This window comes from Lepidochelys kempii, chromosome 10, assembly GCF_965140265.1.
Source record: "Lepidochelys kempii isolate rLepKem1 chromosome 10, rLepKem1.hap2, whole genome shotgun sequence".
Classification (NCBI taxonomy): Eukaryota; Metazoa; Chordata; order Testudines; family Cheloniidae; genus Lepidochelys; species Lepidochelys kempii.
The window spans coordinates 84,847,981-84,875,783 of NC_133265.1; the positions used below are offsets into that span (position 1 = coordinate 84,847,981).

The window sequence follows — 27,803 nt, forward strand, 5'->3', positions numbered from 1 at the left end:
GCTTCCACTTTGGATAGTTTTTCTGAAGCAGGGAGGTGCGGGGGGCGTTTGCCAGTCTCCTCCTGTTCTACAGGGATGTGCTGTTAGCAGGACAGTCAGGCCCAGACAGCCCAGGACTGATGACCAGGAGGCTGGAGTAGCACATCCGGCATCTCCACTGGGGAGCTGGTGGCTTCAGGCCTGCAGAGGGGATGGTAGCCAGCTGCTGTAAGGCACAGGTAAGCCGGAGTGTGACCCCCTTCCAGGAGCCACAAGGAACGCCCTGCTGGTATTTACAGGGCTTGTCTCTGAACCACCCCAGGGATCGCTGCCCTCAGTGAATTGCAGCCACTTCTGGGGTACGATGTGGCAACTGTTTTAACAGCCAGGCAGCAACACTGCCCTAGCCGGTTAGGACTCACCCAAATGGGGTTCTGGCCTGGATGCCAGATTAAACAAAGGATTAAACACAGACTGTGACTGGCTTGCCAGCTACAAAAGCCGTTTCTCCTCCCTTGGTGTTCACACCTCAGCTGCTAGAAGAGGGCCTCATCCTCCCTGATTGAACTAACCTCGTTATCCCTAGCCTGATTCTTGCTTGCATATTTATACCTGCCTCTGGGAATTTCCCCTACATGCATCTGACGAAGTAGGTATTCACCCACGAAAGCTCGTGCTCCAATACGTCTGCTAGTCTATAAGGTGCCACAGGACTCTTTGCCGCTTCTATTGTCTGGTGGTTTATTCTTAATCCCATTGACCAAGCCCTCCCTGTGGTGTGTGCCTGCTTCCCTACCCCAGCCCCAGTTTGTGCCCCCTCTCCTCCCTATGTGGTGCCCCGGGAGCACACAATTAGCTCTTTCTGCCCTGAGGCGCTGGGTGCCCCGCCTGCCGCGGTGCCAGCTGATGCCTCGTGTGGTGATGCTGGATGCCCGCACCCCAGGGACATTTCAGACCCAGAGCCCCAGCACATCAGGGGGAAGGAGACCAAAGACCTGAGGTAAGTGGGGAAGTGGGATACCGGGAGGAAGCACAAGCAGGAGAGGGTGAGAGGGGAGGGCTCCTGCCTCATACTGAGAAAGAGGGACGATCAGCGAGTTATCTCAAGTGCCTGTACACAAATGCAAGAAGCCTGGGAAACAAGCAGGGAGAACTGGAAGTCCTGGCATAGTCAAGGAATTATGATGTGATTGGAATAACAGAGACTTGGTGGGATAACTCACATGACTGGAGTACTGTCATGGATGGATATAAACTGTTCAGGAAGGACAGACAGGGCAGAAAAGGTGGGGGAGTTGCACTGTATGTAAGAGAACAGTATTACTGCTCCAAGCTCTGGTATGAAACTGCAGAAAAACCTGAGAGTCTCTGGATTAAGTTTAGAAGTGTGAGCAAGAAGGGTGATGTCGTGGTGGGAGTCTGCTATAGACCACCGGACCAGGGGGATGAGGTGGACGCGGCTTTCTTCCGGCAACTCCTGGAAGTTACTAGATCGCATGCCCTGGTTCTCATGGGAGACTTCAATCACCCTGATATCTGCTGGAAGAGCAATACAGCGGTGCATAGACAATCCAGGAAGTTTTTGGAAAATGTAGGGGACAATTTCCTGGTGCAAGTGCTGGAGGAACCAACTAGGAGCAGAGCTCTTCTTGACCTGCTGCTCACAAACCGGGAAGAATTAGTAGGGGAAGCTAAAGAGGATGGGAACCTGGGCAGCAGTGACCATGAGATGGTCCAGTTCAGGATCCTGACACAGGGAAGAAAGGAGAGCAGCAGAATACGGACCCTGGACTTCAGAAAAGCAGACTTTGACTCCCTCAGGGAAATGATGGGCAAGATCCCCTGGGAGAATAACATGAGGGGGAAAGGAGTCCAGGAGAGCTGGCTGTATTTTAAAGAATCCTTATGGAGATTACAGGGACAAACCATCCCGATGCGTAGAAAGAACAGTAAATATGGCAGGCGACCAGCTTGGCTTAACAGTGAAATCCTTGCTGATCTTAAACACAAAAAAGAAGCTTACAAGAAGTGGAAGATTGGACAAATGACCAGGGAAGAGTATAAAAATATTGCTCGGGCATGCAGGAGTTAAATCAGGAATGCCAAATCACACCTGGAGCTGCAGCTAGCAAGAGATGTTAAGAGTAACAAGAAGGGTTTCTTCAGGTATGTTAGCAACAAGAAGAAAGTCAAGGAAAGTGTGGGCCCCTTACTGAATGAGGGAGGCAATCTAGTGACAGAGGATGTGGAAAAAGCTAATGTACTCAATGCTTTTTTTGCCTCTGTCTTCACGAACAAGGTCAGCTCCCAGACGGCTGCACTGGGCAGCACAGCATGGGGAGGAGGTGACCAGCCCTCTGTGGAGAAAGAAGTGGTTCGGGACTATTTAGAAAAGCTGGATGTGCACAAGTCCATGGGGCCAGATGCGTTGCATCTGAGAGCGCTAAAGGAGTTAGCGGATGTGATTGCAGAGCCGTTGGCCATTATCTTGGAAAATTCATGGCGATCGGGGGAAGTGCCAGACGACTCGAAAAAGGCTAATGTAGTGCCCATCTTTAAAAAAGGGAAGCAGGAGGATCCTGGGAACTACAGGCCAGTCAGCTTCACCTCAGTCCCTGGAAAAATCATGGAGCAGGTCCTCAAGGAATCAATTCTGGAGCACTTAGAGGAGAGGAGAGTGATCAGGAACAGTCAGCATGGATTCACCAAGGGCAAGTCATGCCTGACTAATCTAATTGCCTTCTATGACGAGATAACTGGCTCTGTGGATGAGGGGAAAGCAGTGGACGTGTTGTTCCTTGACTTTAGCAAAGCTTTTGACATCGTCTCCCACAGTATTCTTGCCAGCAAGTTAAAGAAGTATGGGCTGGATGAATGGACTATAAGGGGGATAGAAAGCTGGCTAGATTGTCAGGCTCAACGGGTAGTGATCAATGGCTCCATGTCTAGTTGGCAGCCGGTATCAAGTGGAGTGCCCCAAGGGTCGGTCCTGGTGCCGGTTTTGTTCCATATCTTCATTAATGATCTGGAGGATGGTGTGGATTGCACCCTCAGCAAGTTTGCAGATGACACTAAACTGGGAGGAGAGGTAGATACGCTGGAGAGTAGGGATAGGATACAGAGGGACCTAGACAAATTGGAGGATTGGGCCAAAAGAAATCTGATGAGGTTCAACAAGGACAAGTGCAGAGTCCTGCACTTAGGACGGAAGAATCCCATGCACCGTTACAGACTAGGTACCAAATGGCTCGGCAGCAGTTCTGCAGAAAAGGACCTAGGGGTTACAGTGGACGAGAAGCTGGATATGAGTCAAAAGTGTGCCCTTGTTGCCAAGAAGGCCAGTGGCATTTTGGGATGTGTACGTAGGGGCATTGTCAGCAGATCGAGGGACGTGATCATTCCCCTCTATTAGACTTTGTTGAGGCCTCATCTGGAGTACTGTGTTCAGTTTTGGGCCCCACACTACAAGAAGGATGTGGAAAAATTGGAAAGAGTCCAGTGGAGGGCAACAAAAATTATTAGGGGACTGGAACACATGACTTATGAGGAGAGGCTGAGGGAACTGGGATTGTTTAGTCTGCGGAAGAGAAGAATGAGGGAGGATTTTATAGCTGCTTTCAACTACCTGAAAGTGAGTTCCAAAGAGGATGGCTCTAGACTGTTCTCAGTGGTAGAAGAGGATAGGACAAGGAGTAATGGTCTCAACTTGCAGTGCGGGAGGTTTAGGTTGGATATTAGGAAAAACTTTTTCACTAGGCGGGTGGTGAAATACTGGAATGCGTTACCTAGGGAGGTGGTGGAATCTACTTCCTTAGGTATTTTTAAGGTCAGGCTTGACAAAGCCCTGGCTGGGATGATTTATTTGGGGACTGGTCCTGCTTTGAGCAGGAGGTTGGACTAGATGACCTCCTGAGGTCTCTTCCAACCCTGATCTTCTATGATTCTATGATCAGGGACCTGCCTGAGCAGCTTTCTTGTTGGCCCTTGGGAGCCTGAGCCCCATGCCTGTGGCTAGCAAGCCAGGCTGAGAACCAATCACCTCTTTTCCCAGATGTGACCAGCGTGTCCCCCCCAGGCATGCCCTGTGCCCCGGGCAGCCCAACGGCTTTGGGGTGGGCAGCCAGCTCCATGACTCCTTGGATGCACAGTGTGTGTAGGAGGATGCAGGTAGCCAGGATGTGCTGCTGGGGATGACCATCGCCGCTATGTGTGGGCACACATCCCTTCCCCACAGCATCCTGCCTGACACCCTGTCATAAATCTAAAGGGAAGGGTAAACCCCTTTGAAATCCCTCCTGGCCAGGGGAAAGCTCCTCTCACCTGTAAAGGGTTAAGAAGCTAAAGGTAACCTCGCTGGCACCTGACCAAAATGACCAATGAGGAGACAAGATACTTTCAAAAGCTGGGAGGAGGGAGAGAAACAAAGGGTCTGTGTCTGTCTGTAGTCGTCTTGGCCAGGGATAGACCAGGAATGGAGTCTTAGAACTTTTAGTAAGTAATCTAGCTAGGTATGTGTTAGATTATGATTTCTTTAAATGGCTGAGAAAAGAATTGTGCTGAATAGAATAACTATTTCTGTCTATATCTTTTTTGTAACTTAAGGTTTTGCCTAGAGGGGTTCTCTATGTTTTTGAATCTAATTACCCTGTAAGATATCTACCATCCTGATTTTACAGGGGGGATTTCTTTATTTCTATTTACTTCTATTTTTTATTAAAAGTCTTCTTGTAAAAAACTGAATGCTTTTTCATTGTTCTCAGATCCAAGGGTTTGGGTCTGTGGTCACCTATGCAAATTGGTGAGGCTTTTTATCCGACATTTCCCAGGAAAGGGGGGGTGCAAGTGTTGGGAGGATTGTTCATTGTTCTTAAGATCCAAGGGTCTGGGTCTGTAGTCACCTAGGCAAATTGGTGAGGCTTTTTACCAAACCTTGTCCAGGAAGTGGGTGCAAGGTTTTGGGAAGTATTTTGGGGGGAAGGACGCGTCCAAACAGCTCTTCCCCAGTAACCAGTATTAGTTTGGTGGTGGTAGCGGCCAGTCCAAGGATAACGGGTGTAATATTTTGTACCTTGGGGAAGTTTTGACCTAAGCTGGTAAAGATAAGCTTAGGAGGTTTTTCATGCAGGTCCTCACATCTGTACCCTAGAGTTCAGAGTGGGGGAGGAACCTTGACATGACCCCCCCTTTCCTGTCAAGGAAATAGAAATAAAGAAATCCCCCCTGTAAAATCAGGATGGTAGATATCTTACAGGGTAATTAGATTCAAAAACATAGAGAACCCCTCTAGGCAAAACCTTAAGTTACAAAAAAGATACATAGACAGAAATAGTTATTCTATTCAGCACAATTCTTTTCTCAGCCATTTAAAGAAATCATAATCTAACACATACCTAGCTAGATTACTTACTAAAAGTTCTAAGACTCCATTCCTGGTCTATCCCCGGCCAAGACGACTACAGACAGACACAGACCCTTTGTTTCTCTCCCTCCTCCCAGCTTTTGAAAGTATCTTGTCTCCTCACTGGTCATTTTGGTCAGGTGCCAGCGAGGTTACCTTTAGCTTCTTAACCCTTTACAGGTGAGAGGAGCTTTCCCCTGGCCAGGAGGGATTTCAAAGGGGTTTACCCTTCCCTTTATATTTATGACACACCCACTCCCCACCTGTCCTGCTCTACCTCCCACCCCGCCTTTCTGCTTAGAGCCATCCAGGCAGCCACCGCGTAGACACTCCCAGTGCAATTTGCTGGGAAGGGGGCCATGTTCGGCGCAAAGGGGGAGCGCTGCATGCAGCAGGAGGTGTGGGAGTTTAGTGCTCCCCAACTCTGCCGCCCGCCCTAGAGACTGATCTTCCTGTCACAGCCTGGACTTAGTCCCTCTCCTGCATGGTCAGCAGCCCACTGCAATTGGCTCCCCCACACTCCCAAGCCGGCTAGGACTGTGCAGCGTTCAGGCCCCGTCTCTGGCTCTGCTCACGTGCAGACTCCCTGTCTGAACCCCTTCCCTGGGATGTGAGCCTCTGCAGTGCAGCTGCCCCAACCCCACGACCCGTGGAGAGACTTCCCCAGCCTTCCCACTGTGGGTGCCTGGCACCTAGGTTCACCCTTCGGGGACACCTTGCAGGTGAGTCAGGAACGTGGGCTTTGCACAGGAACGTCTCACGTACGCACACGCTGTACTGTGAGACAGCACAGGAATGGCCAAGCTCTGCAAAACAGTGAGTGACTCACTGCAGTCCCTCCTGAGAGCCCTGGGCCCTCCTGCCACCTTCTCTAGCTGGGTCCCCTCCTTCAGGCGCTGGAGAGCACCAGCCTGCAGTCTCTTCTGTTCAGTTCCTGCTTCCAGCCAGCTGGCTGTTGGGCAGAGCCATCAGACGTCCATGGCTCTCTGGTAGCAAACCCCGACTTCACCAGTGCAGAGCTACTTAGTGGGGGGCCCCTTGATGGCCCTGTTTCAGCTGCTGCTTGTGTCACTTTGTGGCCCAGTCTGTCCTGCTGTGTGCACCGGCTGTCTCTTGTCCTATGCTCTGGTTGTAGCTCTGTGGGGCAGGGCAGGCTCTCTTGTCTGTACAGTGCCCGACACAGTGAGGCCCTGGGACTGCAGCCAGGCATAGAGTACAGAGCAATGAAAAGAGCCCTTGGCAGCCTGCAGGGCAAGGTTGTGTCTTACTGCACCGTTTCACTTTGGCTCCGCATGGACAGCGACGGGTTTGAGTTTGGCTGAGTAGCCGCCAGCCATTGACCCAGTGGCGAAGGATGGAACCAGACCAAACAGCCTTCTAGCAGCTGGTATGTTCTGAGTCCCCTCCCTCCTCAGCTGGTTATATATCCAAAGCATCACCCTTGGGAGAGCCTGTGGATGTCCTCACCCACTATCCCACCTACCACCGGTACCTGTCTTCCCCCATTACTGGAGTGGCTGAGCACCTGGCAGTCCTTGATGTGTTCATCCTCACAACCCCTGTGCAGCAAGGCCAGGCTGTCAGCCCCCTGCACAGACGCCAAGTGACTGTCCTGGGGCCACACTCGGAATCTGTGGCACAGCCAGGAACTGAACCCAGGTCTCCCTAATCTGAGGCTAGCACCTGAACCGCTGGACCATCTTCTGTCCCCCCACAAGCCTTCTTGGAGACCCATCTTCCCAGGAGACCATTCCCCATCCTCCCTGGACCCGTTCTCTTGTATTCGGCTGGATTAAGGTGCACTTAGTTTGAATAGGCCCAGGTTACCAAGCAATGCCGATGGCACTGTCCTCCCTGTTCGTTACCACTCCACGAATCCTTGTTTATCCGCAGACGTGATCAGCAGGGATTTTATATTTACGTCCAGGTCACTGATCAACATGTGGAGCCCCATCAGGCCGAGTACTTAGCTTTGTGGAGCCTCCCTAAAAACTCCCAGTTAGCCAGTTCTTAATGCACTTACCATGTAATTGATTAATATTGTGTAGAGCTCGTTATTTAATCAGAATACCATGAAGGCAGTATGAAATGCCTTACTAAAGTCAAAGTACATTTGGTTGATAAAGGTAACTATGGTGATGTGATTGTAATCTCATCAAAGAAAGAAATTGGGTTTGTTGGCCATGACCAGGTTTTCATAAAACCATGTCGACTGACATTAGTTCTATTTCTATACTTTAATCCTTTATTGACTGAATCCCATATCAGCGTTTCCATTATTTTGCCTAGGATTGATGTCCAGCTAGCTGGCCGTTAGTTATCCCGGTCGCCCCTTTTGAATGTCAGCAGCACAGTAGCACTCTTCTAATCTTCCGGAATTTCCCCAGTATTCCAAGATTTATTAAACATTAACGTCAGCAGGCCAGAGGTCTCCTCAGCCACTGCTTTTAGGACTCTTGGGTATACGTTACCTTAGCCTGATAACTAACTTCTGGGTATAAATATGTTAAATTATTTGACATCCTCATATAATTACAAATGGACTGGAAAATACTTAAATCATCCTCACATGATATGAGTGTGTCATTCTGCTGCTTTCCAGATACAGAATAGAAATATGTATTGAACACTTCTGCCTTTGCGGTATCATTAACAAATTTGCCATCTCCGTCTAGTGATAGGCCTATGCCATTATTTGGATTTTACTTTTTCTGATATAGTTAAAGAAACCTAGTTGTCTTTAGCCTGCCAGACATGGATTTTTTCCCCCATGACGTCTTCATCTTCCCTTATGAATTTTCTACACTGAATGTCTTTTAGTTTATATTGATTGCTATTTACTTCCCATTTTTCCATTTGTTACATTTTGCTTTGTTTCTAATTGCTGCCTTCACTTCCCCTTTGAACCAGGACGGGTTTTTAACCAAAGTTGTCCTCTTTCTCTATTGCGGAATCGGGTCTTTTTGGCCATGTATGTCCCAGAGCCCCCCGGGCGATGCTCTGGAACTGCTCTCCATGAAGCCAGGCAGGACTCTGGGGAAGTCTCCTCTCTGGGGGCAGCCTGTCTGCAGGACACAAAGCTCACACGGCTTCCACCTTCCTGGGTCTGACCTCGGAGCATTCGGCATCCTCTGCCCCTCCATGCGCTTCCCACAGTGAGTCCGCTCAGGTGGGGGCTTGGGGAAGCCAGAGGGTCCTGCCCCCCAACTCCGCAGTCAGCCGTGACTCTCAGCCAGCTAGTAAAACAGAAGGTTTATTAGATGACAGGATGTCACGGAGTCCCTGGGCGATGCTCTGGAACTGCTCCCCATGAAGCCAGTCAGGACTCTGGGGAAGTCTCCTCTCTGGGAGCAGCCTGTCTGCAGGACACACAGCTCATCCGGCTTCCACCTTCCTGGGTCTGACCTCGGAGCATTCAGCATCCTCCACACCTCTGTGCGCTTCTCACAGCGAGTCTGCCCAGGCGGGGTCCTGGGGAAGCCAGAGAGTCCTGCCCCACAACTCCGCAGTCAGACGTGACTCTCAGCCAGCCAGTAAAATAGAGGTTTATTAGACGACAGGAACATGGTCTAAAACAGAGCTTGTAGGTGCAGAGAACAGGACCCCTCAGCTGGGTCCATTTTGCAGGGCAGTGAGCCAGACAACCCCATCTGCCCTTCACTCCAGGTCTCCAGCCAGCCCCAAACTGAAAACCCCCTCCAGCCCCTCCTCCTCTGGGCTTTGTCCCTTTCCCGGGCCAGGAGGTCACTGGATTCCTTTGTTCTCCAACCCTTTAGCTCTCACCTTGCAGGGGGGAAGGGCCCAGGCCATCAGTTGCCAGGAAACAGGGTGTCGGCCATTCTCTGTGTCCAGACCCCTGCACATACCTGCCCTCTAGGGCTCTGCAATGATCATACACCCTTACCCCACCACCTAGATACTTAAGAACTGCCTAGGGGAAACTGAGGCACCCCCACACTATTCAGAGGAACCATTAAGAACAGTCTCACTTTGTCACAATGTAATAAACTCTTTTTAAAGAAGAGTTTTGGCTGCAGTTTCCACGGTATGCATCCGATGAAGTGAGCTGTAGCTCACGAAAGCTTATGCTCAAATAAATTGGTTAGTCTCTAAGGTGCCACAAGTACTCCTTTTCTTTTTGCGAATACAGACTAACACGGCTGTTACTCTGAAACCTCTTTTTAAAGAGCTCTCTATGTTCATTCACATTTTTCAGTCTAAATTTTTCCTCTCAATTAATTTCACTTACAATATCCCTCAGCTTGGGGAAAGCACCAAGTGTGTGTGTGTATATATATATATTTGAGTTAATTCAATATGGCCAAATGGAGCACAGTCCCAACTAGTTATATATATTGAATGTATTGAAATTATGATCACTGGTCCCTAGGCAACCACCAACTTCCAGTCCAGTGATTGATCCATATGTATCCAAAGGTCCAAAATAGGGTTGCTCCGCATTGGCTGCAATACCATTTGTGTTACAGTCATCCTCCATCATTTATAAAAACTCCAATGATGTTTTACTAGTGGTTGCATGAGACCTCTGACACATCTCCCTGACTGAAGTCCTCTGCCATAACAGAGCATTTATTTCCCCACATTACAGACAGGTGTTTAAGGAGCATCCTGGTCTCTGGTTTGATTCAGTGGTCTGTAACAGATGCCCACCAGTATCCCCAGCTGGGCTTTAGTAGTTAGCACATTGATCCATATGCATTAGAGATGCCGTGGTCAGAGTTATCAGTGAATCTGAACAGCAAATGGTGTTTGAGGCTGAGTGCCCCCCACCCCTGTTACCCACTCTTGCCTTCCTGAGCAGGTCAGAACCAGTGATTTTGAATGTTCCAATCATGCAGACATCCCACCAGGTTTCAGAGATGCCAGCTGAGTCATGGGCATACACATCACTCACCAAACCCCACTGCATCCCAGAGCTGCCCCAGCCGCCTGGAGGGCGGATCCTGCTTGCCACAAACCCGTCCTTGGAGCTTCGGCAAAGACAAACCAACAGCAGAGTTTGTTGTGTGCCACATCTCAGGAACCTGCTTTGCGGCTCTGGCCAGCTGGAAGAGCTCTCCGAAGTGTAGCTAGGAGCTCACTGCATCCCAGTGCTGCTACACCTCCGGGGTCCAGGAAGCCAAGGGGGTGGCCCCCTAGGGTAGGGCACAATCTGGATCAGGGCAGGACATAAGGCCCGATGACTAGCAAACACAGCAAAGCTCCAGGTAGGAGCCAAAGGATGCCCATGCCCTCTGCCTGGCCCAACTGCATTGCAGGGGCTGGGTGATGTAACCTCTCCCTTCCCCTCCCCTAGACCACCCTGCCTGGGCCTTCTGGTGGGGGCCATGTGGCCAGCCCTGGGGGGTCCAGCCCATTCTGCCCTTCCAGGTGAGGGCATCAGGCACAGGAGGGGCTCTGGGGAGCTGCAGCTTATAGGGCGTCCTGAACGAATCTGGGTTTGCTGTCCATGCCCCCTGTGGCCAGGGCTTGGGTTACTGGGGGAGGTAGTTCTCTGCTTCCTGGCCTGGACTTCTCCATGGGGAGGTTAGGGGCAGGGTCTTTCCCATCTCCTGGGCTCTGGCCACCCACTAGGAGGTGAGTCTGGAAATCCTGAGCCAATTAGCAGCCCTAATCCCTCCCAGAGCAGGGGCTGCCTCCCCCTGGAAGGCCTGGGGCAGTCAGTGGCAGCTGGGGTGGGGAGGGGGCCGTGCTCTGCTAGAGAGGCACCGTGGGGAGCTGTCCAGGGCAGGGGGTTAGATCAGCTGCCGGATGGGCCCAGGGCAGCTCTGTGCCTCTGTCTGGCATCACCTGGGGGCAAGGAGCCTGTGCAGGCCGGGTACCCCGTCAGAAGAGTCCTGGGCTTGGCCCTGCCCTGCAGCGCTGCCCCCGGCCCGCCGGCAGGAACAGATGGCCAGGGCTGGCCGAGCCTCCCAATCCCCCGCTAATCCCACTGCGGAGCAGCTCAGCTCAGCTCCCCCTTCGCATTGGCCATTCGACAGAGGAAAGACACAGGAGGCAGCCGCCTCCGTGCAGCCCCTTCGGCCTCCTCTGGGTCAGGACAGCCCCTTCCCACTGGCGCTGGTGCCACCAGGGGCCGTCCCTGAGCCTGCCTCCTTGCCACCGCCGGAGGAGCAGGGCCCCTTGGCGCAGCCGGGCCGGCGCAGCCAGCCATGTCCCTCCCCCAAATGCTGGGGTGCAGCCACCTCTGCAGCTGCCTCGTGAACTCGCTCTTCGGCCAGGTGAGCCTGGCCCCAGCACCCCTTTCCAGGCCCCTTGCTATGCCTGGCGCAGCCCCCTGGCCTCCCTCCGAGACGGTCTGCCTGTGGAGCCCCCTCCCCGGGGTCGCCATCCTGCAGGGCAGGGGCCTGCTACCAGCGGGGCCCAGCTCCCCACCTGAAGGTGGCTGGGGCCGGTGAGTCAGTGTCCACACAGCGCTGCCCAATAATCCCCAGGCCCGGGGTGCAGCTCAGCGGCCTCTTGGCTCACTCCCTCTGCTGCCCCATCACCCCAGCCAGCACCGCGGTGACCCCCAGCCCCCGCGCCCTACGCCTCGCCTGGGGCAGCCGGGATGCAGGCCCAGTGACTCCGCTGTCTTCCACCCCTCAGATCGGCTGCTGCTGCGGCCCGGCCCCCTGCGGCCCCTGCTGCTCCTGCTGCCCCAGCATTAAGGTGTCCACGGGGAGCCGCATCCTCTACACCCTCTTCCACGTCCTGGCCTCCACGGTGTGCTGCCTCGTGCTCTCCCGCACCATCTCCGAAGCCGTCAAGGAGAACGTGAGTGGAGCCTGGCTGCAGGCCCCCGTGCTGGCCTCCGGCTCTGCGGCGCGTAGGTCTGCTCTCCCCAGCTCCCCGGGGAATCGCCCTGGCTGTGAGCCCCAAGGGGCAGGTGTGGCCGGCATTGTCCCAGGCTGTCTCGGGCAGGCGGCAGCGCCGGCTGATCTGCCCCTGTGATTCCCCCTCTGCAGGTGCCTTTCTACGCCCTGCTCTGTGAGCGCCTCCCCCGGGGCATGGACTGTGACATGCTGGTGGGCTACTCGGCAGTCTACAGGGTCTGCTTCGGCACCGCCTGCTTCTACCTGACGCAGGCCGTCTTCCTGATCAACGTGAAATCCAGCAGCAGCTTCCGCGCCCTGCTGCACAACGGGTAAGAGACCCCCACGCCCATGGGCCTGGCTCTGCGCACTGAGCTGGAGCTGGCCCCAGCGGGAAGGGGCTGGGGCTTGGGCTGGGGCTTAGGCTCCCTGACTTCTGAGCTTCATTGCAGATTCTGGTTCCTGAAGCTGCTGATTCTGGTCGGGCTTTGTGCAGCAGCCTTCTTCATCCCTGATGACCGCTTCCTGCAAGGTACCAGCCCATGGACACGAACCCAGCCCCACCCTGGAGCGGGCCATAGGGACTGCCCCAGCAGCACGGCCAGGAGAGCAGCCGCCGTCAGTTACTACAGACCTGGGGCCGGGTGGGAGCTGGTGCCCGCTAGTGGGGAAAGGCCCCAGGTCCCATTCCCCACCCCCGTGAGCCAGCCAGTCCCTGCCCTGGGACTAGATTGGAGTCGATACTCCCAGAGGAGAAAGCCCCTAGGGTCACTGCTGGTCCCTGCTCCCGGCCCTGGCTTGGGGCTAGAGCCCTCAAGGCGAGGGGTCAGCACAGAGAACTGGGGCCTGGCACATAGCCCCACTTTCTCCAGGTCAGCAGCTTGAGCTCACTCCCCTTTGTTTAGGAATTAGAGATGGGAAAGACCTAACAGCCAGCCCAGAGCCAGTGCCTGGCTAGACCCTGTTGGCTGCTCTGCACAACTGGGCAGGTGTCCTGTGTGCCCCTCGGCTCCACCTTGTCCCACTGAGCTAGTCGTCTCACCCCCCTGCCCCCCCGCCATGAGGTTCACCACCTCACTCAGCTGCCCAGGCCCCTCCTCCTGGCGGGGAGGGGGTGTTATCTGCCCGTGGGGAGGGGCTGGGTGAGGTGGAGCACAGTTGGGCTGGCTATGTGGCATGGCCAGGTCCTGGTGGCTCTGTACAACGGGCAGGGATGGGCTCGGCCGTGGCCGTGGCCAGGCTTGTGTCTGACCTTGCTCCCTCTCTCACTGCTTCACCTACTGATAGCCTGGCACTACGTGGGCATCTGTGGCGGTTTTGCCTTCATCCTCGTCCAGCTGGTGCTGATCACAGCCTTTGCCCATACCTGGAACAAGAACTGGTGAGTCTGCTCCCCCAGTGCATGGTGGGGTGTCCTGGGGCTGGGCCATGGGGACTCTTCCGGGTACCTTTTTCTAGCTCCTCTGCAGCTGTGGTTTCTCCCATTGCCTCTGGGAGTCTGTGCCCTGCAGGGAGACTCTGTATGCCAGGCTTGCTGGGCCTGTGCCCTCCCCAAGCTGCTAAAGATTTGCATTAGCCCCTCACTCAGCCTGTTCCCTTCCTCTGCAGGCTGCTGGGCGCGTCCCAGGACAAGCGCTGGTACCTGGCCGTGCTGCTGGCCACGCTCGGATTCTACACCATCGCCTCCGCGGCCGTCTCCTTCCTGTACAAGTATTACACCCACCCAGCTGGCTGCCTGCTCAACAAGGCCCTGCTCACCCTCAACGCCAGCCTGTGTGGGCTCCTGTCCTTCCTCTCCATCACACCCTGCGTGCGGCTCAGTGAGTGCCCCGGGTGGGGTTCCTCCCCACTGAGACGCTGCCTGCCGTGTGGGCTGCCGCTCAGATTTCTAACCCCTCTCTGGGTGGGTGGCTGTAAGCAGGGCCTGGACTGTCCCACCTGCCCCCAGGCTGCGCTGGGTGGGGTGCTTTTCACGGAACCCGAAGGGGGAGGTGGTAGCTCCAGGACCCAGGGTTGGGGCTGAAACAGAACTGTCACTCTGGATTGTTCCGTGTGTGCGATGCCATGTGTGTGTGAGTGACACCGTGTGTCTCTGTGAGTGCAGCCATGTGCGCGCGTGTGTGCAAACAATGACTTGTGTGCATGTGACAGTGTGCGCTGTCAAAACAGATCTTTCATGGCCCACAGCTGGGCAGATGTTTATCGGTACCAGTGAAGACCCGGCTGCAGATGGTTAATGCACAGTCGTTTATCTGAGCGAGACTCACACAAGCAGTTAAGGTTACATGGTCTACATCCTTTCCTGCAAGCCTTAGCTTCCCAAGCATAAGCCCTCAGTAACTGTGTTAGCTCTATACAGTTCCCTGACTGGCAAACAAAGCAGGCGTATCTACCACTTCTAGATGAAGACTTCTTCTCTTCTTTCCCCTCTCAGGTACTTGTCTGTCCCCCGAAGCAGAGTCTTGGTCACTCTGAGCCCTCTGGTTCTAGGCTCTCACAAACGTCCCTCGAGGCGGGGTCTCCGTTACCCCAACAACTTCTGTCTCCGTCTCAAACCTCTTCAGACGTTAATTGGGGAAATTAGTCTGACTCATTTACTTTGCTTAGCACTTCTACCGTTTGTTCTCCAAGCAGTCACATGTCCCAGAAATATGCCTCGTAGGCATTTATTACTGATATATTCTCATTAATATTTTGGAAGGGTTTGCAAAGCAGACACGCAGACCAATGCTCAGCCATCGTTTACCCTCTCATAAATCATTCACTTAAGCTCGTAGCGTGATGTTATCCAAAAACTAGTGAGCTAGTGTTCTGCTGTTTTCCAAAATTTGGGGTCAAAACACACGCGCCTATCGAGCCGTTGTTAACCATTCCAGTGCAGTTTCAGCACCTCCAGTAAATTTGCACTCCATTTATCTAATGCTAAGAGAATCCTGCTCCCAGAATCCTCTCTCACATTCAGCCAAGCCATACCAAAATCATGCTTGTCACATTTATTCATATCAATCGCAGCAATTCATAATAATTTGGCACCATCTCAACATGTGCAGGTGTGAAGCCACATTCATGTGTACCTGTGTGAGCAATACCATGTGTGAGTGACACTGTATGTGTGCAAGAGATAGTGTGTGAAGCCACGTGTGTGTGCATGCAAACTCTGTGTGTGTGTGAATCCGTGTGTGTGTGTGCACAAGTGACTATGCATGAGCGACACCGTGTGTGTGTGTGTGTGCACAAGTGACTATGCATGAGCGACACCGTGTGTGTGTGTGTCTGCTAGTGATGTTGTGTATGTTGGTGAATGACACCAGGCGCATGTGTGCGAGTGACTGTGTGAAGTCATGCATGTGTGATCAACACTGTGTACATGTGCAAGCGACAGTGTGTGCGAGTGAAGCCATGTGCGTGTGCGAGCATAGCATGTGTGCATGCAAGAGATGCGGTGAGTCCTGCATGCCCAACCTCTCCCAGCCTGCCTGAGCCCTGCATGGGAGCCTGGGCAGTGGGTTCTGGGGCTGCTGGAGGACTGGTGTAAGGGGCAGAGCTGGGGATGGGGAGGGCTGCTCTGGCCAGTTTCGGGCTGTAGTTGACCTCAGACCTGTGGGAAAGCAGCTGACTCTCCCGTCTCCGTGCAGAACAGCCCCGCTCAGGCCTCCTGCAAGCGTCTATCATCAGCTGCTATGTCATGTACCTCACCTTCTCGGCCCTGTCCAGCCGCCCGCCCGAGAGAGGTCAGTGCAGCCTAGGGCTGCCAACTTTCTACTCACACAAAACCGAACACCCTTGCCCTGCCCCTCACCCTGAGGTCCCACCCCTGCTCACTCCACCCCCCCATCGCTCACTCTCCCCCACCCTCACTCACTTTCATGGGGCTGGGGCAGGGGGGTGAGTGTGGGAGGGGATGAGGGCTCCGTCTGGGAGTGCAGGCTCTGGGGTGGGGCCAGAAATAAGAGTTCAGAGTGTGTGTGGGAGCTCCAGGCTGGGGCAGGGGGTTGGGATGCGCGAGGGGGTGAGGACTCCAGCTGGGAGTGCGGGCTCTGGGGTGGGGCCAGGGATGAGGGGTTTAGGGTGCAGGAGGGGGCTCGGGGCAGGGGTTGGGGTGTGAGGGCTCTGGCTGGGGGTGCAGACTCTGGGGCGCAGGAGGGTGCTCCGGGCTGGGACTGAGGGGTTCGGAGGGTGGGAAGGAGATCAGGGTTGGGGTGTGTGGGGGTGGAGCGAGGACTCCAGCTGGGGGTGAGAGCTCTGGGGTGTGGAAACCTTTTTTTTTTTCTGTCACGGGCCATTGACCCACAGAAAAAAATCAAATGTGGGCCACTCGCCCGCCCGGAGGGATGCGGAGGCTCGGGGCTTCCCCCTGCAGCAGGACAAGCTGGCACTCGCAGCTCCTGCCCCACAGTGGGGCGCAGTGAGCTGGATGATAAATTAACCACGGGGCTGGATCTGGCCCTCGGGCCCTAGGTACCCCGCCCCTGCCCTACGCGTGGGAGCCAGAGGAGGGACATGCCAGCTGCTTCCTGGGAACTGCGTGGAGTGGAGGCTAGCAAGGAGTCTGCCAGCCCTGCTGCGCCACCAACCAGATAGTCAATGGCCTCGCCAGCCAGGACCCCTTTTCGACTGGATGTTCCCGTCGAGAACTGGACACCTGATCGTCTTAGTGCAGCTCCATGCGCCTGCCTTGGCAAGGCAGCCGGGAGCCCAGCCAGGGATCCAGGTCTGCAGCCCCCTCACTACCTGTCTTGCTGTTTCCCCACCCTGCAGTGCTGTACGAGGGGCAGAACCTCACCATTTGCTTCCCTAGCGTCAGCAAGGACGGGCTGCAGACAGAAGACACCACGGTTGCCATCCTGGGAGCCACCATCATGTACGCCTGTGTTCTCTTGGCGTGGTGCGTATGCTTCTCTACTGCTCCGGTCAGCTGTAGGGGCCGCCTGAGGCAGGCTGTGCGGGGAGGTTCCCACAGACCCTGGGGCTCCGTTTCCACTTCAGAGCTTCTGGAGTGTCACAGATTGTAAGGCCAGAAGGGCCCCCTGTGACCATCCAATCTGCCCCACTCAGCACAGCCCAGAGGCCCTCCCAAGCCATCCCTGCGCCCCGCCCCTCACTGCCAGCTGGGCTACAGAGAGACACCCATCAGGACTGAAAGACTCCAAGTGAGGGAGAATTCACCACATTCCCAGGGACCTTGTTCCTCCCTGGCACCTCTTCTCTAGCCTGGCTTCAGCTTCCAGCCACTGGATCTTGTTTTGCCTTGGGCATTAAATTAAACAGCCCTCTGCTCTCAGAAACTTCTTCGGGTGAGGGTTCTTCTAGACCAGGAGCACGTCACTTGGGCAAATGAAACCCGTTAGTGCCACTGGGGCTCTGTCTTTGTCAGACCTTCCAGACTAACCCTGGTGATGTGAGTTTGTCCTGGAGGGGAACTGGCCAAGCAACGGCCAGGGGCTCCATGGAGTGTGGGTGATGTAGTCGTGGTCCTGGCACCATGCCCAGGGAGTGCTGCTGTCTGTCAGGTTAGGGGATAGAACGGGGCCCCCCTGCCCACCCAATTAAACTGCCGTGCAGACAGCTAGGGAATAGCTGTAAGCCCTGGTCTCCTGGCCTGACTCCATTCTGCCGTGTGTTTGTTTGGAGCCAGTGGGATACGAGCAATGACGCTGCATGCTGGTAAGCGTAGGGTGGCCAACAGCCCCTTAGTACAAGGGACGTCCCTTATTTCTTCCTTTCTGGACAACAAGTTGGGGAGTTGTTGAGTGCTGCAAAGAGCAGCAAGAAATACCCCAGCAAATGGAGGGGAGTCCTGATTAGTATTAATGTTGACGATAACAACGGTAATAATAGTATTACGAGATGGCAGAGGGTGGGGTGCAAGAAAAACAGTCCCTTATTTTTGAAATACGGTGTTGGCAGCCCTAGTTAAACTGGTCCTGTGTTCCACCCCAGAGGCAGGTGCATTGCAGTGGAGGACGAAGGGATCCCTGTTACAGGCTTATGGAAAACAGATCTTGTCACACTGATTTGAAATCTTTTTTGCTGAGATTATAAGTTTCGGTTCATAAAGATCATAGAATAGAATCTCAGGGTTGGAAGAGCGCTCAGGAGGTCATCTAGTCCAACTCCCTGCTCAAAGCAGGACCAACACCAACTAAATCATCCCAGCCAAGGCTTTGTCAAGCCCAACTTTAAAAACCTCTAAGGATGGAGATTCCACTACCTCCCTAGGTAACACATTCCAGTGCTTCACCACCCTCCCAGTGAAAATGTTTTTCCTAATATCCAAGCTAAACCTCCCGCACTGCAAGTTGAGACCATTACTTCTCGTTCTGTCATCAGCTACCACTGAGAACAGTCTAGATCCATCCTCTTTGGAACCCCCTTTCAGGTAGTTGAAAGCAGCTATCAAATCCCCCCTCATTCTTCTCTTCTGCAAACTAAACGATCCCCGATCCCTCAGCTTCTCCTCGTAAGTCATGTGTTCCAGTTCCCTGATCATTTTTGTTTTCCTTCGCTGGACTCTTTCCAATTTTTCCACATCCTTCTCGTAGTGTGGGGCCCAAAACTGGACAAAGTACTCCAGATGAGGCCTCACCAGTGTTGAATAGAGGAGGACGATCACATCCCTCGATCTGCTGGCAACGCTCCTACTTATACAGCCCAAAATGCCGTTAGCCTTCTTGGCAACAAGGGCACACTGCTGACTCATATCCAGCTTGTCCACTGTAAACCCTAGGTCCTTTTCTGCAGAACTGCTGCCGAGCCATTTGGTCCCTAGTCTGTAGCAGTGCATAGTAGTACATAGTGCTGATGTAATAGAATTTTGTAAGACTTTTTGATTAAAAATTAAAACAATACAAAATTAGCATGGCACAGGGTAAAGGGATTAAAAACTGGCTAACTGATAAGTCTGAAAAAGTCAGTGTATGTGGGGAACCATCACTGAGTGGGAGTGTTTCTAGCGGCGTGCTGCGGGGACTGGGGCGTGGCCCTATGCTGCTTAACCTTTTTATTAATGACCTGGAAGAAAACTTCTCCTTGATACCATTTGCAGAAGCCACAAAGGCTGTGGGTGTGGGAAATAATGGCAAGGACAGGGCACTGTTCAGAGCCATCTGGATTGCTTGATAAGCTGAGTGCAAGCAAATAATATGCATTGTGCTGCAGCTAAAGGTAAATGCAGACATCTCGGAACACCGAATGCAGGCCACGGGTGCAGGATGGGGACTCTATCCTGGGAAGCAGGGACTGAAAAAGATTTGGGCGGAGGTGACATGTGGGGGGCATGCAGGGTCACTTGCTCCCCCAGATTTCTGCCTTCCATTTCGCAATAGCTTTGGCTCGGGCCAGGCGTGTGCAGCGGGGCCTGGGGAGGGAGAGCCGCTTCTACCCCGACTCAAGGCTGGCCCAAGCCTGGCAGCAGCACAGCACCCCTTGGTGGTAAGTGGATGCTACACCCCTGGCCGTAGGTGTGGGTGGCACATCCCTGAGGGCTGAGTAGACTGTACAGGAGAATGAATTGCCACTGAGTTACAGATTCTGCCTCTCTATTCCTGCTGCAGTAATGAGGCCTCCTACCTTGCCGAGATGTTTGGGCCCCTGTGGATGATCAAAGTCTATAGCTTTGAGTTCAAAGTGAGTAGGAATTCTACCTGCGCCTGTCTGGGGTCCTGGTCCCCATGCCCCATCTCATCCCTCTCTCATCCTCACACCCATTTCAGCTGTGCACCCTGCCTTGTTCCTCATCTCCTGCCTGTCTGCGGGATGGGCTATCCACCCCAAGACAATCCTGTCTGAAACCCTAGGCACCTTCCTGGCACCCTGCAGCTGCTTGTGCCATGGTGGTTACATGGCTATTTTTAGCATGCTCGCACGCTAGGCCTACCCAAGCTGGAAAGTACCCACCAGCTCCCATGCAGTCTGAGTACAGCTAGCCCACAGCAGGCGGTGTCTAGGCCTGGCCAAGGGGCTTCCGTTTTCTTTGCATGACCTGCTATTAGAAATGAAATGTTCTTCTGGAGGTGAACCCCCCGGCTTTGCCTCTGAAGCCATTCTGTCCCAGACAGCCCAGCCTAGTCCAGATGAAATTCCACCCTGGTCTGGTTCTGATTCCGATTCCAGCCCTGTAGCAATGTGGCTCCAGCCCAGTCCCTGTGCTCTGTTAACTGTTCCCCTTCCAGATGCCACAAATCTTCTTTTTTTCTTTACAGAAACCCTCCTGTTGCTTCTGTTGTTCTGACAAGACAGGGGAAGAGCTAGAAGGTGAGTGCCGGGGCTAGGGGAGGTGGGACAGGCCTGGGGAAGGTGAGTGTGAGCCCTTAAGGAGCATGGCCTGGAGCAGGGGGCATGGGCCCTAAGGAAGCATGGCTTTGGGAGGTGGGCCCTCGGGATGCAGGCCCTAGGGTGTAATCTAGAAGTGTCATGTCCTCCAAAGGGGGAAGTCTCGGATATGGAAATGTCCGCAAAGAGCATATGAGGGCCTTGACAAAAAAGCCCTGAAAGATTTGTGCAGCAGGGGACAGGTTCTGTTGCATGGCAAGTGTCCCTGTCACCAGACTGCATGCATCGTGCGCACGTAGGCATCGTGATGCTGGTCCCACTCACAGTATGTGTAACAGCAGCCGCGCTTTCCTGTTGATGAGAACAGCGGGAAAACTCATTCTACTGAGGGGGGGAAGACCTGTGGCCCCCACAGAACCTGAACCAGCCCCTTAGTAAATAGTGAGATGGGGCTGAGCAGAAAAGGAACTTCCATCCCTGACAGAATCCCTGGGTCTGGAGTTAGGGGTGTGGGTATCCGAGGCTCCTGCACCCCCACCTCATCAGCCTGGTAGTGCCCTGGTAACCGGGCGCTCTCATTGGACGCAGAGCGGGTATGTGAGCGGGAAGGGTCACTGGGGGCGGGGCTGTGGGTTACCGGGTGCTCTCATTGGACGCAGAGCGGGTATGTGAGCGGGAAAGGTCACTGGGGGCGGGGTTGTGGGTAACTGGGTGCTCTCATTGGATGCAGAGCGGGAAGGGTCACTGGGGGCGGGGCTGTGGGTAACCGGGCGCTCTCATTGGACGCAGAGCAGGTATGTGAGCGGGAAGGGTCACTGGGGGCGGGGCTGTGGGTTACTGGGCGCTCTCATTGGACGCAGAGCGGGAAGGGTCACTGGGGGCGGGGCTGTGGGTAACCGGGTGCTCTCATTGGACGCAGAGCGGGTATGTGAGTGGGAAGGGTCACTGGGGGCGGGGCTGTGGGTAACCGGGCGCTCTCATTGGACGCAGAGCGGGTATGCGAGCGGGAAGGGTCACTGGGGGCGGGGCTGTGGATAACCGGGCGCTCTCATTGGACGCAGAGCGGGTATGTGAGCGGGAAGGGTCACTGGGGGCGGGGCTGTGGGTAACCGGGTGCTCTCATTGGACGCAGAGCGGGTATGTGAGCGGGAAGGGTCACTGGGGGCGGGGCTGTGGGTAACCGGGCGCTCTCATTGGACGCAGAGCGGGTATGTGAGTGGGAAGGGTCACTGGGGGCGGGGCTGTGGGTAACCGGGCGCTCTCATTGGACGCAGAGCGGGTATGCGAGCGGGAAGGGTCACTGGGGGCGGGGCTGTGGGTAACCGGGCGCTCTCATTGGATGCAGAGCGGGAAGGGTCACTGGGGGCGGGGCTGTGGGTAACCGGGCGCTCTCATTGGACGCAGAGCGGGTATGTGAGCGGGAAGGGTCACTGGGGGCGGGGCTGTGGATAACCGGGCGCTCTCATTGGACGCAGAGCGGGTATGCGAGTGGGAAGGGTCACTGGGGGCGGGGCTGTGGGTAACCGGGCGCTCTCATTGGACGCAGAGCGGGTATGTGAGTGGGAAGGGTCACTGGGGGCGGGGCTGTGGGTAACCGGGCGCTCTCATTGGACGCAGAGCGGGTATGCGAGCGGGAAGGGTCACTGGGGGCGGGGCTGTGGGTAACCGGGCGCTCTCATTGGATGCAGAGCGGGAAGGGTCACTGGGGGCGGGGCTGTGGGTAACCGGGCGCTCTCATTGGACGCAGAGCGGGTATGTGAGCGGGAAGGGTCACTGGGGGCGGGGCTGTGGGTAACCGGGCGCTCTCATTGGACGCAGAGCGGGTATGCGAGTGGGAAGGGTCACTGGGGGCGGGGCTGTGGGTAACTGGGCGCTCTCATTGGACGCAGAGCGGGTATGCGAGCGGGAAGGGTCACTGGGGGCGGGGCTGTGGATAACCGGGCGCTCTCATTGGACGCAGAGCGGGTATGCGAGCGGGAAGGGTCACTGGGGGCGGGGCTGTGGATAACCGGGCGCTCTCATTGGACGCAGAGCGGGTATGTGAGCGGGAAGGGTCACTGGGGGCGGGGCTGTGGATAACCGGGCGCTTTCATTGGACGCAGAGCGGGTATGTGAGCGGGAAGGGTCACTGGGGGCGGGGCTGTGGGTAACCGGGCGCTCTCATTGGACGCAGAGCGGGTATGCGAGTGGGAAGGGTCACTGGGGGCGGGGCTGTGGGTAACCGGGCGCTCTCATTGGACGCAGAGCGGGAAGGGTCACTGGGGGCGGGGCTGTGGGTAACCGGGCGCTCTCATTGGACGCAGAGCGGGTATGTGAGCGGGAAGGGTCACTGGGGGCGGGGCTGTGGGTAACCGGGCGCTCTCATTGGACGCAGAGCGGGTATGTGAGTGGGAAGGGTCACTGGGGGCGGGGCTGTGGGTAACCGGGCGCTCTCATGGGACGCAGAGCGGGTATGCGAGCGGGAAGGGTCACTGGGGGCGGGGCTGTGGGTAACCGGGCGCTCTCATGGGACGCAGAACGGGTATGCGAGCGGGAAGGGTCACTGGGGGCGGGGCTGTGGATAACCGGGCGCTCTCATGGGACGCAGAGCGGGTATGTGAGCGGGAAGGGTCACTGGGGGCGGGGCTGTGGGTAACCGGGCGCTCTCATTGGACGCAGAGCGGGTATGTGAGCGGGAAGGGTCACTGGGGGCGGGGCTGTGGGTAACCGGGCGCTCTCATTGGACGCAGAGCGGGTATGTGAGCGGGAAGGGTCACTGGGGGCGGGGCTGTGGGTAACCGGGCGCTCTCATGGGACGCAGAGCGGGTATGCGAGCGGGAAGGGTCACTGGGGGCGGGGCTGTGGGTAACCGGGCGCTCTCATGGGACGCAGAGCGGGTATGCGAGCGGGAAGGGTCACTGGGGGCGGGGCTGTGGATAACCGGGCGCTCTCATTGGACGCAGAGCGGGTATGTGAGCGGGAAGGGTCACTGGGGGCGGGGCTGTGGGTAACCGGGCGCTCTCATTGGACGCAGAGCGGGTATGCGAGCGGGAAGGGTCACTGGGGGCGGGGCTGTGGGTAACCGGGCGCTCTCATTGGACGCAGAGCGGGTATGCGAGCGGGAAGGGTCACTGGGGGCGGGGCTGTGGGTAACCGGGCGCTCTCATGGGATGCAGAGCGGGTATGCGAGCGGGAAGGGTCACTGGGGGCGGGGCTGTGGGTAACCGGGCGCTCTCATTGGACGCAGAGCGGGTATGTGAGCGGGAAGGGTCACTGGGGGCGGGGCTGTGGGTAACCGGGCGCTCTCATTGGACGCAGAGCGGGTATGCGAGTGGGATGGTCACTGGGGGCGGGGCTGTGGGTAACCGGGCGCTCTCATTGGACGCAGAGCGGGTATGTGAGTGGGAAGGGTCACTGGGGGCGGGGCTGTGGGTAACCGGGCGCTCTCATTGGACGCAGAGCGGGTATGTGAGCGGGAAGGGTCACTGGGGGCAGGGCTGTGGGTAACCGGGCGCTCTCATTGGACGCAGAGCGGGTATGTGAGCGGGAAGGGTCACTGGGGGCGGGGCTGTGGGTAACCGGGCACTCTCATTGGACGCAGAGCGGGTATGTGAGCGGGAAGGGTCACTGGGGGCGGGGCTGTGGGTTACCGGGCGCTCTCATTGGACGCAGAGCGGGAAGGGTCACTGGGGGCGGGGCTGTGGATAACTGGGCGCTCTCATTGGACGCAGAGCGGGAAGGGTCACTGGGGGCGGGGCTGTGGGTAACCGGGTGCTCTCATTGGACGCAGAGCGGGTATGTGAGCGGGAGGAGGGGCCTGCAGGGCGGCAGAGGATCATCTACAATGAGCATCAGCACGTTGTTTACAGCTACTCGACCTTCCACTTCATCTTCTTCCTGGCCTCGCTCTACGTCATGATGACCCTCACCAACTGGTTCAGGTAAGGCCCTTGCCCTGCTGCGTGGCCCCAGCCAGCCTGGCACGTCCAGCAGCCAGGCCCCTGGGTCTCCAGGGCATCTACCCCCAGGGGATGGACCTGCCTCTCCTTTCCACATTCTCGGCCTGTTATGGCTCCAGGCTGTGATCTCAGCAGTGCTGCTAGCAGACCGGGTCTGGCCTGCCCTTCATGTGCCCTCCCAAGTCTGCTGGCCCCAGCGCGGTTCCAGGGCATGCTGTGTCATAGGAAGAGGGCCGGGGACTCGTTAGCCTTTCTCCTGAGTTCATGCTGACTCCAGCGCCCCAGCGTCATGCGGTGAGGGACTGCTGAATTGTACAAAGATCCAGCTTTTGAAGGCTTGTAACAGGTCCTATGACTGATGATCCCCAGTCACTGCCAAGCATCGGGGTGTCGGTCCTTCTGCCCTCATCAAAGCCAGGGGCGGTGACTCCATGGTGCGCCAGATGTGGCTCCTTTACCTCCTGCCCTGCCTGGAAACCTCAGTGCATGTATGCCCATGACAATGGATGCAGCTCAGTTAGTGGTGGGACTTTCCACTGCCCCCTGAGCTGGCCAAAGACGCTCCCTCTGAGATACCTCTTTATACACAGATAGAAACAAGTTACGTACTGCCCCTCTGACGTGGCTAATTACTGCCCCCTGACGTACCTAGATACCACCCTCTGAGGTAGCGAACCATCACCCCCTGCCTTGTACCTGTTGGTTCGAGCAAAACCTCTCTATCCATCATGCTGTCGTCCTGACCGTCTCTCTAGGATGGGTCAGCATGTTCCCGTTCTCTATTGAGCATGTGCTGGGCTCGGGGTGTTCTGGTACCACCCTTCTGGAGTGTGTTTGCATGTATATTCTTGTACTTTGCACTACTTAGGAATGTGTGTTTCTGCTATATCAGCCCTGTTCTTGCCAGGTTCTGTGAGCAGGGCCTGCCTAGCTCGCAGCCTGACTTGGCTTTATATCAGCAAAGCTTTGACCACGACTTTAGTTCAGGCCTCACACCAGGCCTCTGGTACAAGGGCTTATGTCTCAGGCTCTCTTCCTACTACACTCCAGTTGTGGATTAACGCACAGGCCCACGGGCACCATGCCTGGGAGCCCTGGCCAATTTGGGCCCCCCCTCCAGGAGTGCTGGAATCTGGGTAGAAGGGACGAGGGGGCATTGGCACTCTGGCTCTGGCCTCTGCTCCTCCTCCCCCCGCCCCGATTCTGCCCCCTTCAGGCCAGAAACTCTATCTGGGCAGTGGTAAGAGCCGCCCAGGTGCCCCGGACCCTGGGCCTCCCCTTGGGCATACCGCTGCCAGTGGGACCCAGGGGTGGGGGCTCTGGTCTGGCTACCTGCCCCCTCCCCAAGGCCTGTAGACATGCTCTGCGGGGGGTGGAGGCCCTGGCCTGGGAGGTGGCAGGGAGCAGAGGTGGACTAAGGTCTCCTGGGGCCCTGGACCAGAGCAAGGGGAGGGGCCCCTTCTGCCTGCAGCCCTGCCCCCATTCTGCCCCTTCCGCCTGCAGCCCTGCCCCCATTCTGCCCCTTCTGCCGTGACCCCTCCCCTCCCCTCCCCCACCCATAACCCCACCCCATTCCATCCCTTCCCCTGCGGCCCTGCCCCTGTTTCACCCACAGTCCCACCCCATTCTGTAGTGCCCCCCCCATGACCTCACAACCTGTTCGCTCCTTTCTGCCCCTCCCACACTGCGGCCCCAAGACCAGAGAAGCTCTGTCCCCTGACCATGGCCCCAGCGGGGAGCGAGAGCTCCTCCCGTCCCAGACCCCCTCCCCCGGCTTCTGCGAGGGGTTTGGGCTTCTGCCACCCCATGGCAGATTTCTGCTGGGGTGCCCATTTTTCTGGGGCCCCTGGGCACAGGCCCCAGGGGCCCATTGGATAATCCGCCACTGTTGGGGAGTCCCAGGAAGGTCACAGGCAGCGAGGAACCGGGCAGGGAGGGCTCCTCCAGTGCAGCTCCAGAGTGTGGGGGGCCAAATGTTCTCTGTGCCGGGGTTAATCCCCTTTGGGCTCCCCCCACCTCAGTATCTCTTCTCTCCCACCCACCAGCTATGAGAATGCGGAGCTGGAAACGACCTTCACGCATGGCAGCTGGTCGACGTTCTGGGTGAAGATGGCCTCATGCTGGGCCTGCATCCTGCTGTACTTCGGGCTCCTCCTGGGCCCCCTGTGCTGCTCCGACTTCCGCCAGCACCGGAGGGGCAGCCTGCGCCTGCTGCGACGCCGGCGCCCCCTCCAGCCGATCAGCGTCTCCACGTAGCCCCGGCTGCTGGGACCGGACAAGGTGCTGGCTGCTGAGCTGCAGCCGCCCGGGGCGAGTGCTGGGCCAGGCTGCTGGCTGCAGGGCAATGGGGATGGAGGGACCGGGGCAGGGCCCAAGCAGCCAGTTCAGGATCGGGGGCTCTGGACTGGACATCGGGGGCTCTGGACATGGCTCTGGACTGGCTCCATGTACCAAAGAGCCCCCAGCCGGGGCTGCGGACTCCGGCAAGTGCAGCACCCACCAGCCCTGCTCTGCCCATTGGCCTCGGCCTTGAGGATGACCCACACTGGCTCGTCCCAACCACTGCCATTGGGGAGTAGGAAACTGCTGAGAAATCCAAGCCAGAGCCCAGGTCAGGTCCAGGGCCGCCCCTGGGCAGGAACTCCCCCAGCGCCAGCGGTCCGGGGACATCGCCTCAGCATGGAGTCTCACAACCATCATCACGGACGCCTAGGCCGGAGAGCTGGCCTTCAGGGACCTCGCACAAGACTGGCTTGTCTCTAACAGCTTCTGCTAGTCAGACCTGCCCCTCTCTGGTCCAGCCGAGGGCTCCTCGGGCAGGATGTCTTTCATGTGAGGCCCAGAGCACGGGGCAGTGGCTGGGCTGGGCAGTCGCCATGCCCCTCACACCTCACCTGCAGCTCCTGCTGTCTTGGCCTTGAGAGGGCATCTGTAAGACTCTGCCCCAGCCTGCCTGGAGGCCTACAGGTGCTGTGGCCTGGCTGCCCCACTTTGGTGACTGACTGTCCTGCTTCCTGGAGGCACACCAGCCTGCCCTCCAGTCATGCAGTGCAAGGCGAGTGGGCCTGTAAATAGCTCCAAGGTGACTGTTTCTACATAAAGCCTTGAGCTGAGCCTGTGTGGAACTGTGTGTGGGCCTGCAGGCCCTGGCTCAGGGGCCAGCCCCCCCGTGCCTGAATGGGCCCAGGGAGCTGCACCAGCGCCCATCCCCACCCCACTGCCGTTTGCCTGTGGGACACGAGCTCAGGCTGCAGCTGCTGAGGGTGACTGGGGAGGCAGGGTCAGCCCCTCTGCAGAGGGGCTCGGGTGTTGAGGAATGGGCTGGTGTCATGGAGTGTGGGGGAGTCCAGGCCCTGCACCCCTCTTCCTGGGATCCACTGAGACTCTCAGCCAGCCAGTAAA

At 56.5% G+C, this 27,803-nt stretch overlaps 1 protein-coding gene across 1 annotated transcript; it reads left to right on the forward strand.

Moving 5' to 3' along the window:
- The first annotated feature begins 119 nt into the window (after positions 1–119).
- Positions 120–26,657, forward strand: SERINC4 (serine incorporator 4). The gene is given in 12 exon segments (XM_073361504.1): positions 120–218; positions 11,987–12,154; positions 12,346–12,524; positions 12,645–12,724; positions 13,480–13,573; positions 13,801–14,012; positions 15,828–15,923; positions 16,951–17,077; positions 19,746–19,818; positions 20,394–20,445; positions 24,233–24,383; positions 26,447–26,657. Coding segments are annotated over 12 exon segments (1,542 nt in total).
- The last annotated feature ends 1,146 nt before the right edge of the window (positions 26,658–27,803 follow it).